At 44.7% G+C, this 13,492-nt stretch overlaps 2 protein-coding genes across 3 annotated transcripts in view; both read left to right on the forward strand.

Moving 5' to 3' along the window:
* nktr (natural killer cell triggering receptor) overlaps positions 1–3,199 on the forward strand; it is a 245,398-nt gene extending 242,199 nt beyond the window's left edge. The window contains exon 18 of the mRNA XM_059971740.1: positions 3,047–3,199. Coding sequence (XP_059827723.1) covers positions 3,047–3,083 — 37 coding nt within the window. The 3' untranslated portion in view covers positions 3,084–3,199. The remainder of the gene's footprint in view (positions 1–3,046) is intronic.
* A 3,586-nt stretch (positions 3,200–6,785) lies between these two features.
* Positions 6,786–13,492, forward strand: part of zbtb47b (zinc finger and BTB domain containing 47b) — a 270,179-nt gene continuing 263,472 nt past the window's right edge. For both annotated transcript variants that reach the window (XM_059971748.1, XM_059971746.1), the window contains exon 1: positions 6,786–6,989. The gene's annotated coding sequence lies outside the window, so the exon portion shown is untranslated. The remainder of the gene's footprint in view (positions 6,990–13,492) is intronic.

A 13,492-nucleotide genomic window follows, 5' to 3' on the forward strand; every position in this document is an offset into this window, starting at 1 on the left:
AGGAGCACCAGCGAGAGGTGATGGGCAGGTAAGGAGATAAGGTGAGAGAGGGAAAGGGGAATAGGAAATGGTGAAAGGGGGCACATTAACAGAAGTTCGAGAAGTTGATGTTCAGGCCATCAAGTTGGAGGCTACCCAGATGGAATATAAGGTACTGCCTCATCATGACAGTAGAGGAGGCCGTGGACTGACATATGGGAATGGGAAGTGGGAGATCCTGCTTGTCCTGGTGGACAGAGTGTAGGTGCTCGGCGAAGCAGTCTCCCAGTTTACGTCAGGTCTCACGGGTATACAGGAGGCACACCGGGAGCACCGGACACAGCATATGACCCCAGCAGACTCACAGGCGAAGTGACTGGAAGGACTGTTTGGGGCCCTGAATGGTAGGGAGGGAGGAGGTGTAGGGGCAGGTGTAGCATTTGTTCTGCTTGTAAGGATGTGTCAGGAGGGAGATCAGTGGGGGAGGGACGAATGGACAGGGGAGTCGCATAGGGAGCGATGGCTGCGGAAAACATAAGGTGGGGGAGGGAAAGGTGTGCTTGGCAGTGGGATCCAGTTGGAGATGATGGAAGTTATAGAGAATTATGTGCTGGATGCAGAGGCTAGTGGTGTGGTAGGTGAGTGGAACCCTATCCCTGGTGGGGTGGCGGGAAGATGGGGTGAGGGCAGACGTGTGCAAAATGGAAAAGACAGGGTTGATGGTGGAGGAAGGGAAGCCCCTTTTATTGAAGAAGGACCTCCTTCATCCTGGAATGAAAAGCCTCATTCTGAGAGCAGATGTGGCAGAAACGGAGGAATTGAGAGAAGGGGATGGCATTTTTACAAGTAACTGGGTGGGAAGAGGTATAGTCTAGGTAGCTGTGAGAGTCAGTCAGTTTGTAATAGACATCAGTAAATAAGCTGTCTCTAGAGATGGAGATTGAGAAAGGGGAGGGAGGTGTCGGAAATCGATCAGGTAAACTTGAGGGCAGGGTGGAAATTGGAGGCAACATTGATGAAGTCGTCAAGTTCTGCACAAATGCAGGAAGCAGCACCAAAGCAGTTGTCAATGTAATGTAGGAAAAGTGCGGGACGGTCACCATTGTAGGCTTGGAACATTAACTGCTCCAGGTAGCTGGCAAAATGGCAGGCATAGCTGGGACCCATCCAAGTGCCCATGGCTACACTGTTTGTTTGAAGGAAGTTGGAGGAGCCAAAGGAGAAATTATTTAGAGTGAGGACAAGTTCCACCAGGCAGAGGAGAGTGGGGCTGGAGGGGAATTGGTTAGGTCTGGTATCCAGAAAGAAATGGAGCTTTGAGTCCTTACTACTGGGAGATGGGGGTGTTTAGGGACGGGACATCCATGGTGAAAATAAGATGCTCACGGCCAGGGAACTTGAAATTATTGAAAAGATCCGGAGAGTGTGATGTGTCATGGATGTAGGTAGGAAGGGACTGAACTGGGGGGATAAAACTGAGTCAAGGTATGCAGATATGAGTTCAGTGGGGCAGGAACAAGTTCTACTCCACGTGATTAGTGGTATATACCTCAACACAATTGAGATATATAACTATTTTACTTTTGAGAATAGAGATAATTTGAATCTAAAAGCAATAATGGACAAATTTGATGCATTTTGCATACTGAAGTGCAATGTGACGTATGAAAGGTAAAAATTCTTTACCTGTCAGCAGAGAGCTGGTCAAACGATTGATCAATTTGTTACCAATTCGAGAAACTGCAGTAAAACATGTGAGTTTGCAGAGCTGACAGATTCTCTGATTAAAGACAGAATTGTTTGCCGCATTCTGGATGACACTCTAAGAGAACGACTCTTAAGAGAACCAGACATAAATGTGGAAAAAGCTTTGATTCTCTGCAAAGCTTCAGAAGCTGTGACGTCGCAGGCTAAAGAGCTTTTTATTGAGAGCTACATAGACACTGTGGAAAAGCGCAAACCTGTTAGAAAAAACAATGAAGCAACAACGAAACCAACAGAGAGCAAGACGACATCTGAAAGAAAAAAAGTTTGTGATCGTTGTGGGTGGGAGCACTGACTTAAAAAGAGTCCGGTGTATGTAAAACTGTGCAATTCCTGTGGTAAGAGTAATCATTTTTCATGCTGTTGCAGAAGTAGAAACACAATAAAATATGTAAATGTAGTGCTTGAAAATGAAGGTGAGGAGTTTTATATAGATGTGCTTTGTGAAAACAAAGGAAGTAAGAATGACTGGACTATGCCATTGCAAGTGAACCAAAACAATATTCTGTTTAAACTGGATACTGGAGCACAAGTATACGTTCTTGCAGAATCTGAGTTTAATGCATTAAAGCCAAGACCAAAGTTACGTCAGACAAATATAAAAGTGACTGGGTATTCAGGTGCAGACATTCCAGTTAAAGGAACATGTGTGGCAAAAGTATCACACAAAACCTATTGAGCACACGCTTTCATTTCTAGTCGTGCCAAAGAATGTACAGTCAATACTGGGTTTATTTGCCTATGAGAGACTGAATTTGGTGAAAAGAGTCTTAGTCCTGGACAGTGACACAGTCAGAATACAGTGACTTGATAAAAGAGAGAGAGAGGACAGAATTTGGTTCCAATGTGGCAAAAGTAAAAAGTCATAAAGAAAAATCCCAGACCCATCCCTTTGTTACCAGCATTTGACAAAGCATTGCCACCAACACCAGACTTGCCGGTACAGTACAATACTGATCTGAAGCCAAAGAGTGACAAGAATCAGGATCCACTTGAAGAAGTGAAAACACAAGTGAAGGAATTGAGAAGTTTATTGAAACGATGAAGTCTCAGCATAAAAAAGAGATTACACAGTTAATGAATGAATTGTGATTTCTTTGCAAAGACCTCAAGAAAGAGCCAACTTCAGAGTTTCAGTTAACTGATGCAGACCAGACAAAACACGAAAATAACAACGAGACACAAGAACTGTGTGAACCACTTAGAAGGTCTGCTCATGTTCATAAACCCCCAGAGAGACGGATAGAGACGTTAAATTATGCACTTTTTTTGATTAATGTTGCTAATTGTTTTTCTTTTTAAGGAAAGGAAGATGTGGTGATATCACGTGTCACGTGTAAGAACGTGATTGGACAGAGTTTGGGGCATGCGCAGAGATGACAGAATGATCGAGAAGCTTGTATGTTAGAAACATGGTTGCTGTTTGCTGTTAAATAAAAGTTCTAGTTATGTTCTTCCAGAATGTGTTTCTTTATGAGTAACCCACCACGGTATGTATAAAGAACACAACACCCATTAATCTCTAGTTTTAGTCTCACTCAACCTCAGTGGAAAAAGTCTTTACATTTACCCTACCATACCCCTCATAATTGTGTATATCTCTAGGAGGCTTGCCCTCATTCTCCTACACTCCAGGGTTATATATAGATAGATACTTTATTGATCCGAAAGGAAATTACAGTGTCACAGTAGCATCACAAGTGCATAGATATACAAATATTAGAAGAGAAGTAAGAAAGAATAAAAAATAAATGATCTCGAACAGTCTGACAGGAGGGGCTCATCACTTCCCTGGCTATAGGTTGTCTCATTATAGAACCTAATGGCCGAGGATAGGAATGACTTTATATAGTGCTCTTTCAAACATCGCATTTGTTAGTCAATTACTAAAAGTGCTCCTCTGTTCGGCCAAGGTGGCATGCAAAGGGTGAGAAACATTGTCCAGAATTGCCAGGATTTTCTGTAGGGTCCTTTGTTCTACCACGGCCTCCAGTGTGTCCAGTTTGACTCCTACAACAGAGCCAGCCTTTCAAAGCAGTTTATTGTGCCTGTTGACATTGCCCGCGTTGATGCCACTGCCCCAGCACACCACCGCATAAAATATTGTATGAGCAACAACAGACTGGTAGAACAGGTGAAGGAGAGGCCTGCGTACTCCAAAGGACCTCAGTCTCCTCAGGAAGTAGAGGCGACTCTGGCCCTTCTTGTACACAGACTCTGAGTCTGTCGTCCAGGTGCACCCCCAGGTACTTGTAGATCCTCACCACATCCACGTCCTCACCATCAATAGTACCAGGGAGCAGTGCAGCCTTAGTCTTCCTAAAGTCCATCACCATCTCTTTTGTCTTACTGATGTTGAGCTGCAGATATTTATCTTGCACCATTTGACAAAGTCCCCCACCAGGGCCCCGTATTCATCCTCCCATCCTCCCTTTACACACCCAACTACTACTGAGTCATCAGAGAATTTCTGCAGATGGCATGACTCATTGTTGTATCTAAACTCCGAGATATACAGGGTAAACAGGCAGGGAGCCAATACAGTCCCCTGTGGGGCCCCAGTGCTGCTTATAGCCATGTGTGACACACAGCTCTGAAGCTGCACAAACTGTGATCTGCCAGTACGGTAGTCCATTATCCAGGATACAATGGACGTGCCAACCTGCACGGAATGGAGCTTTTCCCCCGGCAATGGGTGTTGTATTGAAGGCACTTAAGAAATCAAAAAACATGATCCTTTCCTTTTTCAATATTTTTATTAATTTCTACATAGAAGAATACGGAGTTCAAGAAAATACATATTATAAAACAAAAGAAAGATCTAATACCAAATACATTATATTTGAATCACATTACTGAACCCCTTACCCTATATTCATGTAGATTAGATTAATTTGTATGTTGAGATATGAATAATTTATATATCTATACCCACTACCAAAGCCAAAGCTGTTTGGTAAAGAAAAAAAGGGGGAAAAAAACTATCAGATGGTGAAATATGCTATTAACCAGCATCTGTACTTTAATGGGAAATCAAAGGTTTTGAAAATAATTCAAAAACAGTCCCCACAGATTTTGAAAATCTTGGTTAGATTCAGAAATTGAACAGTGAATCTTCTCTAAATTTAAGCATGCCATAACATCCGGCAACCACTGAGCGTGATGAGGCAGAGCAGCATCCTTCCATTGAAGCAGGAGTGCCCTCCTCGCCATAAGAGAGATTAAAGGCGGAATGTGCAAGTCGGATGTCTTCAGAATGATATCTTCCCCTCCAACAAGCATAATCCTCACTGTGCTGCCTCCTGCTTATCCAAATGGGAGTAGGCTCTGTTCAGCAGGTAGATGACCACATTGTTGGCTCCAATGTGCTCCTGGTAGGCAAACTGCAGGAGATTGAGGGCTGATCTGACCAGGGGTCGGAGGTGAGCCTCTCTAGGGTTTTCATGATGTGTGAGGTCAGGAGTCCTAATCTACTCAACCTTTTCCGATAACTCTGGTCTTCAAGTCCTGGTAACATCCCTGTAATTTTTCTCTTCACTCTTGTGGTGAACTACATCTACCTGTCTGGACACGCCCCCCCCCCCCCCCCCCGCTGACTGCTCCTGTGGCTCCTCCCACAGACCCCGGTATAAAGGCGATTGGAGGCACAGCCCCTCCCTCAGTCTCCAGGATGTTGTGTGATGGTCTCTTGCTGCTTGTTCTTTCTTCCAGCCAATAAAAGCCTATATCTTGCTCTACGTCTCCGAGAGTTATTGATGGTGCATCAACTCTTCAATCTTATCGGTATCTTCTTTAGATAAGTGACTAGAACTGTACATAATACTTCAAATTTAGCTTTACCAAAACTTTATACAATTTTGATACCATGCCCATTGCTCCTGGTGTGGCCTCCTGTATATCAGTGAGACTTGGCGTAGATTGGGAGACTGTTTCGCCCGGCACCTATGCTCCATCGCCAGAAGCAGGATCTCCCAGGAGCCACCCATTTTAATTCCACTTCCCATTCCCATTCCGATATGTCCATCCATTGCATCTTCTGCTATCGTGTTGAGGCCACACGCGGGTTGGAGGAACAACACGTTATATTCTGTCTGGGTAGCCTCCAACCTGATGGCGTGAAAATCGATTCCTCGAACTTCTGGTAAAACCCTCTTCACCAGTCCCCATCCCCTTTTTCCTTCTCTCACCTTATCTCCTCGTCTGCCCATCACCTCTCTCCAATGCTCTTCCCCCCTTTTCTTTCTCCTATGGCCATCTAACCCCACCTATCAGACTCCCCCTTTCCCAGTCCTGTATCTCTTTCACCAATCAACTTCCCGGCTCCTGTGCTTACTTCATCCCTCCCCCTCCCAGTTTCACCTAGCACCTGTGTTGCTCTCTCCCCTTCCCCACTTTTTAAATCCACTCCTCAGCTTTTTTCTCTAGTCCTGATGAAGGGTCTCGGCCCGAAACGTCGACTGTACTCTTTTCCAAAGACGCTGCCTGACCTGCTGAGTTCCTCCGGCATTTTGTGTGTGTCGCTCGGATTTCCAGTATCTACAGATTCTCTCTTGTTTCTACAATTTCAACATAACATCCCAACTCCTGTACTCAACTTCCTGATTTATGAAGGCAGGGTGCTCCAAAAGTTTTCTTTTTGACCCTATCTACCCGGGATTTCACTTTCAAGGAACTCTGGACCCGTTCTCCAGCTCCTCCTGCTCCACCACACTCCTCTGCTGAAGGGACTCGACGGGTCAAGCAGAGTCTGTGGACAGTCAACTTCATCTGGACAAAAGAAAACGCGACTCTTTATAAAAAATAAGGGTCTAACCCTTATTCGACTACCCTTCTGGATGGGGGTCGGCTGACCATTTACACGTGTACACTGATAAATCGAGGTGACTATTATTTTCCATTAGTCTTTTTTATATTATTAAAATCCACGTCAGAAAAGAACGCTGGTGGCCCGTTGTCTCTAAAAGCAATTACAACATAAAACACCGCCCACTTAGGGTTTGACATCTCGCTTTAAGAGCGAGGTCCCGCCCTGGACTCTTCAATTAGCAATGCGGAAGTGCTACGGTTCCAAGCGTAAAAGGCTTTGCTACTTGGGAAAAGTACTTAAACGAAACTGTTTTTTTAAAATAGTTTGACGTTACTTTCACTTCAAAAGTCGACGATATCACTGGTGACTTTGTCACGGGTGGAAAGCGCCCGGCAGTTCAGAACAGCTCGCTTTAACTCCACACCTATATCCATATTTGGTAAGTTTTAATAAGTGTCCCTCCCCAAGCCTCTTTCTCTCTGCAAAAGTTGAAGTTGACCGATTGGTTAACACTTCAAAAACAAAGCAAAAAAAGATAGTTACTGCCAAATAACTGCAGTTATACCCAGAGGAATGGTTCACGAACTCGCTTGTTTAAAAGAAAGATGTTATAAATATATATGGTATTTAGTCATAAAGGTTAGCGGCGCCTGTTATGTCTCCCTCCAGCGCCTCTCGGCTTAATATAGTAGAGTTATTGCGACATGTTTCAGAGCAGATGACTTGGTTTCTCTTTATCGGTGCATTCTCCCCTCGGGCCCTGAAGAGGTCAGGTTGGTTAAAGCGTTTAACTTGTTGCGTTCCACCAGCATTTTGTGCGTGTAATTTGTGGTGGTGTCGGGTTGAAACCTCTCGATCCTAACACGCGCACCGAAGCAGCGCCACTTCCTGAGATAACGGCGTGTCGTTGGGGAAAAGCTGGGAGCGGTTCTGCCCCCCCTGGCTCAGGCGAGAGAGAATCGGGGCAATTGAACCGGATTAGCCTGTTGATAAACTGGCGGCGTGGCGCGGAATGCGAGCGGCACAGGCCGGCCTGACCTGGCTTTCCAGTCGAGCGGGTCGCTTGGCGGCGATTGCAACCTGGCTTTAATTAATAACACTTGGACGTTCCTTAACCGTTCAGGAAGTGAAGCCGCAAAAACTGATTAGGTTATTATAGTCGGACGTACAGTGAAAGACTTCCATGCCACGTGCAATACCCTTTATTTACTCTCTGTTGCATTAATATAACTCAATTGGTATTTTACTGTAATTTATAGTTTTTAGTACGCATTGCAATGTACAGCTGCCGCCAGAACAATATATTTCACCACGTGCCAGTGATATGCACAGGTCACTTAATCATATCGGTAGAGGGGGAAAGCAATATCAGAATGCAGTGTCACAGGCGCAGAGAAGGTGCAGTGCAGGAAAACTAAGGTGCAAGGGCTTGGGCCTCAGGAGCACAAGAGGATTTGCAGCTAACGGAAACCCAGAGAGAGAGAGAGAGACACACACACAGTGCTGGAGTAACTCAGGATGTCAGGCAGCATCTATCATTGCCCTTCATCTACCTGCTGAGCTCCTGCATTGTTTCTGAGGTCAAGAGTCTATTCAATTGTACCAGGGCATGATACAACAGTCACGTAGTGCCAGGATAGAAGATTATTGAGCCTGGTGGTAAGTGCTTTTGGGCTTTATCCTCTACCCGATGAGAGAGGGGAGAAGAGAAAATGTCTGGCGTAGATGGGGTTTTTGATTAAAGCAGAGAATATCGGAAATACTCAGCATCTGTGGAGAGAGAATGTGTTGAGTCTAAGACCCCTAGTCAGAAATAGGGTAGAGAGGTGTCATAAACACAGGAAATCCTGCAGATGCTGGCTGGAAAACTTGGAACAGCACAGTGTTAGGCACTACGTTGTAACGGTTAGGACAACGCTTTACAGAACCAGCGACAGGTTCAATTCCCACCTGCAGCCGTAAGGAATTTGTATGTTCTCCCGTTGAGCGTGTGGGTTTTCTCCCACTGTCCAAACATCTACCAACCTGGTGGGTTATTTGGTGTTGTAAATTGCCCGGTGATTAGGCTGGGGTTAGATCGGGGCTGGTTCCACACTCCTCTCAAAAACACACACGACACGCTGGAGGAATTCAGCAGGTCAGGCAGCGTCTATAGAGATGAATGCAGATGCTTTGGGATGAGGAGAGAGTGGGGGAGGAATACGTAGAACGAAGGAAATTTCTGTGATTTAATCTACACAAACCTCACGTACATTCTATGAATTCACTTCCACTTAAAACAGCGAGTTCGATGTGTTCCACACCTTAGCAGTACATTCCATATTCCACCACCCTCGGTGAAAAACATTCGTCATCTCTCTCACTCCTCCTCTCCTAAACCACTGGGTTACTGTGAAATGAGTTACTCGGCTAGATAGTCACTAATCCCCCATGCTGATGGCAAATCAGCCAACACTAGATGTTGAAGAGGTTTGTAACAAAGAAAGACCAAGTTTACCCTGACAGACCTTCCAGGGTAGAGCAAAGCTTCCATTTTCAAATCCCCCCCCACATACTGGGTGAGCTAGAACTTCTCTTTGGGGCGATGGAGAATGAGGGGTGACTTGATGGAGGTGTACAAGATGATAGGAGGCATTAATTGGGTGGCTAGCTGGAGGTTCCTTCCCAGGGTGGAAATGGGTAATCTGAGGGGATATCATTTTAGGGTGATCGGAGGAAAGTTTAGAGGGGATGTCAGGAGTATTTTTTTAACACAGACAATGGTGGGTGCATGGAATGGCCTGTCGGGTGGTGGCACAGGAAGGGCATTTAAGAGGCTCTTAGATAGGCCCATGAATGAAGGAAGAATGGAGGGCTATGTGGGAGGGAAGGTTGATCTTGGAGTAGGTTACACGGTCGGCACAACATCATGGGCTGAAGGGCCTGTATTGTGCTGTACTGTTCTATGTTTTATAGGAGACCCTCTCGAAGTTACTCTGAATTTAGCTGCTCTGGAGGTTCTGTTTTCTGCTGCCAAGGACCCAGAATTCTGGAATTACCTCTGCCTTGATCTTTTCGTGAGGACCCCTCAACAGTTACCTCTTGAACTGAAGATGTAACCCAGCACAGGACCTCTGTGTGATGATGCTATGGGAGTTCCGAGCTGCTCTTTGCAGGGCAATGTAAACAAAAGGAGGGTCTTTATAAATGAAGATGAGGGCCTTGACCTGAACCATTGACTGTTTATTCTCCCCCACAGATGCCATCTAACCTGTTGAATTCCTTTAGCATTTTGTGTGTGTTCAGCATCTTTCTATCTCTACTGTGTATTGATGCATAGCTGGAAAAGTTAATCTCAATCCCATCACTTTCAACATAGAAGATAGAACAGTACAGCTTAGTGCAGCCTAAAGTTCCTTCGGATTTTTTTTACAGCTGTGTGGACCAACCATTGCTTTAAGTAGGGTTTTTTTATATCACCTGAAAACTATGGCGATTTAATAAAACATTATATAAAAGAAAATTCCAGCTTTGCGGCAACAAAGGTATGTGCATGGGAGCATTTCAGTTATTGTGCGGCTGTGCACTCATGCAGTTTAGAAGGAGCAGTGGTTTGCAGTCTCCTAGAACATGACAACATAGTACAGGCCCTTTGGCCCACAATGGCATGCTGACTCTTTAATCTACTCAATCTAATTCTTCCCTCCCACATAGCCCTCCATTTTTCTTTCTTTTGCTAGCCAACAAATCTCACTGAGAGCAAAATTGAGGAGGCCTATAGAGTGTAAAGTGGCTCAAAGGAAGAGGGGCGAAATTTGACCTTGACCTCGGTTTGCCGTCTGTGTGTAGTTTCCCCATTCGCTCTGTAACTGTGTTGGCCTACACCATATGCTCTGATCTCCCTTCACACTCAATAGGCACGAGGGTTAGCAGGTCAATTGGCTACCGCAAGTTACCCCTAGTTTGTAGATGAGGGGGTAGAATCTGTGGGGGGGGGGTGGTTGATGGGATGTGTGGAAAATAAAATGGGATTAATATTATGATTATCATTGACTCAATGGGATAAAAGGATATTTTTTGTCCTGTGTGACTGAACGCAGGACATTAAAGCACAGTACAGGCCATTTGGTCCACAATTTTATGCCAACCCTTTACACTAGTTCAAGATCAATCTAATCCTTCCCTCCATTTTCCTATAATCTATGTTCTAACCTAAGAGGTTTTGGTATATCCCTAATGTGTCTGCCTCTAACACCCCAGTCTGCTTCCAAATTATTTAATTTCTCCATAACCTTGCTTATCCTTTTTTTTCAAATATTGCACAGAAACAGGCCCTTCAGCCCACTGGACCCATGCCGACCCGAACTAGCCTCAATTACCTGCACTTGGCTCATATCCCTCTAAATCTTTCCCATCGATGTATGAGTCTAAATAATTTTTTAAATCAGAATCAGAATCTGGTTTAATACCACTGGTAAATGTTGTGAAATTTGTGGTGGCAGTGCATTTTGATGCATACAAAAAATATAAATTACAATAGGATGTATGTATACGTGTGTAGAAGAGGGTGGTGGGGCGACCTTAATTGTACCTGCCCCCACCACCTTGGCGGCTTGTTCCATGTACACAGTGTGTTGGTGAGGCAATGCTCCTCGGGTCCCTTTAAATCTTTTCTCCTCTCACTTTCCGCCTCCAGTCGAATCTGCCCCCAGCTTGCCATCTCAGAGCTTAAGCTCTCACAGTGTGCAGAACAGTATTTTTTTTCCCTCTTGCCTCTGGACAAGCACCAGCTTGCCAGCTCTTACTGGACAGAAAGGCAAAGCTCTCAGTGGCGTGCTTGAGAAAATAGAAGGATTGTGGTTTGTGCCGTGCCTTCCCACATCTGCGGATTGCCTGGAGACAGGCTGCTTGGATTTCTGAGTCCCACAAACAGCCAGTTGAGTAAATTAACCAATTTGAGCTTCCTGTGTGGTGGTGCTGTTGTTCATTGGAACAGAACTAGGCCGCTCAGCCCATTGAGTCTGAGGGCTTTGAAGCTTCTGTTGGTGTTTCTGTAGCCCCGCGTTTTTATGAGATGGGGTTTCCAGCAACTAAGTTTAGCCTTCCTCCTTTCACAGCCATGGCAGATTAATTACCCCTCTCAAACCCATTCTCCTGCCTCCTTCCCGTACCCTTTGACACACTTGCTACAATCAAGGACCTTTCACCCTTCACTTTAAATATGATTTGGCCTCCACAGCGTCTGAATTCCACAGACGAAAGAGAACGATCACAGAGCTTGGTTTGCGATGCTGCCGGTCAGCGACTGGGTTATTGTTCTGATGGCCCTCTCTCCCGATGTTGGGGTGAATGAATGCGAGAGGGTTAATCCTCAGTCCTGAAAAGATCTGTAATTTTCCAATTTTAATTTCAAGCAGTCTGAGGGTTAGAAAGTACAAGAGATTCTGCAGATGCTGGAAATCTTAAAGCAACACACAAAATGTTGGAGGAGTTCGTCAAATCAGGCAGCGTCTGTGGAGGGGAATAAAGATTCAGCTTTTCTGGCCTAGGCCCTTCATCAGGACTGGAAAGGAAGGGGGCAGGAGAAAGCCCTGGCTTATAAATCTTCCCAAAATTTCCCAAGAGTCTTTGAAAAAAACTTGTGAATCAAGTTAAGTTTTCCCTAACTTCGTAGCAGTACCTAACAGTTAAATTGATTTATTATTGCCACATGTACAGTAAAAGATTTTGTTTTGCACACCATCCATACAGACCATTTCATCACTTCAGTGCATTGAAGTAGCACATGGAACGACAAGAGAATGCAGAATAAGGTGATACGGGTTACAGAGAAACTACAGAGCAGGCAGACAATAAAGTTCAAAGCCATAACAAGGTAGATTGTGAGGTCATTTTATATTTAAAAGAACATTATTAGTAATTTTTAGAGTCATAGAACTTGGGTTTTAAAAAGTTAGAAAGATTATGTACCACAAGACAGAATAGGTAGGCCTTTCATCACCTTTCATCATGGCTGATTTATCCAGACATCCCACCTCTCCCAAAAGTTCCGGAGTCTCCCGCATATTGATCGCGGCTCTCTGACGCCCGCAAGTTATATATAATATCCTGGAAGTTGATTTTTGTTTTTTAGAGAGAGGGAGAGGGAGCATCCTGATAGGTCTACTTAGCACAAAGAGAGACCAATCAGTTTTCTCTGTGGGCGGGCTTTACAGTCGACCTCAAAAATAATGACACTGTTGCTCGCTGCACTGTTTGCAACGTTGACTTTTCTATTGCCCGTGGTGGGTTAAAATGTAGAAGACATGTTGAGGTGAGTTTAACAGGTGTCATTCATTCATTAGCATAGCTAACGTTATTTACACTGGCTGGCTAGGTGCTAAGGAGCTACTCTATTGATGCCCAACGTGATGAGGCCAAACTCCCCTTAGACTTGCTTAAAGTTGTAATAGAATTTTTAAAAAAACGACTCCATGATAATAAAAGTACATATTTTAATGTCACATTTTCTGCATATACCCAACTTGGTTTACAGATTAGATAAAATCACTATACAAAGTATTTCATACACCCTTGGAGGTCGACCGGGGTGGGGGGGTGGGGATGGTGGGATATGGGGTTGTGGGGGATGGGGGTGCTACCTCCCTGAAATGGGTTTTTGCAGGGTGGGATGTCTGTTTATTTTCCCACTTAACTTCATCCTCCTGTCTTCTCCCCATCACTTTTGACACTATCAACCTCCACTATAAATCTACCCGATGACTTGGCCTCCAGAGTAGTGAATTCCACAGATTCACCACCCTCTGGCTAAGGAAATTCCTCCTCATCTCTCTTCTCAAGGGATGGCCCTCTATTCTGTGCCTTCTGGTCTTAGACTCCCCCACTATAGGAAACATCCTGTCCATGTCCACTCTATCTTGGCCTTTCAATATCTGACAGGTTTCAATGAAATCATTCCCCCCC

This window comes from Hypanus sabinus, chromosome 6 (assembly GCF_030144855.1).
Source record: "Hypanus sabinus isolate sHypSab1 chromosome 6, sHypSab1.hap1, whole genome shotgun sequence".
NCBI classification, from domain to species: Eukaryota; Metazoa; Chordata; class Chondrichthyes; order Myliobatiformes; family Dasyatidae; genus Hypanus; species Hypanus sabinus.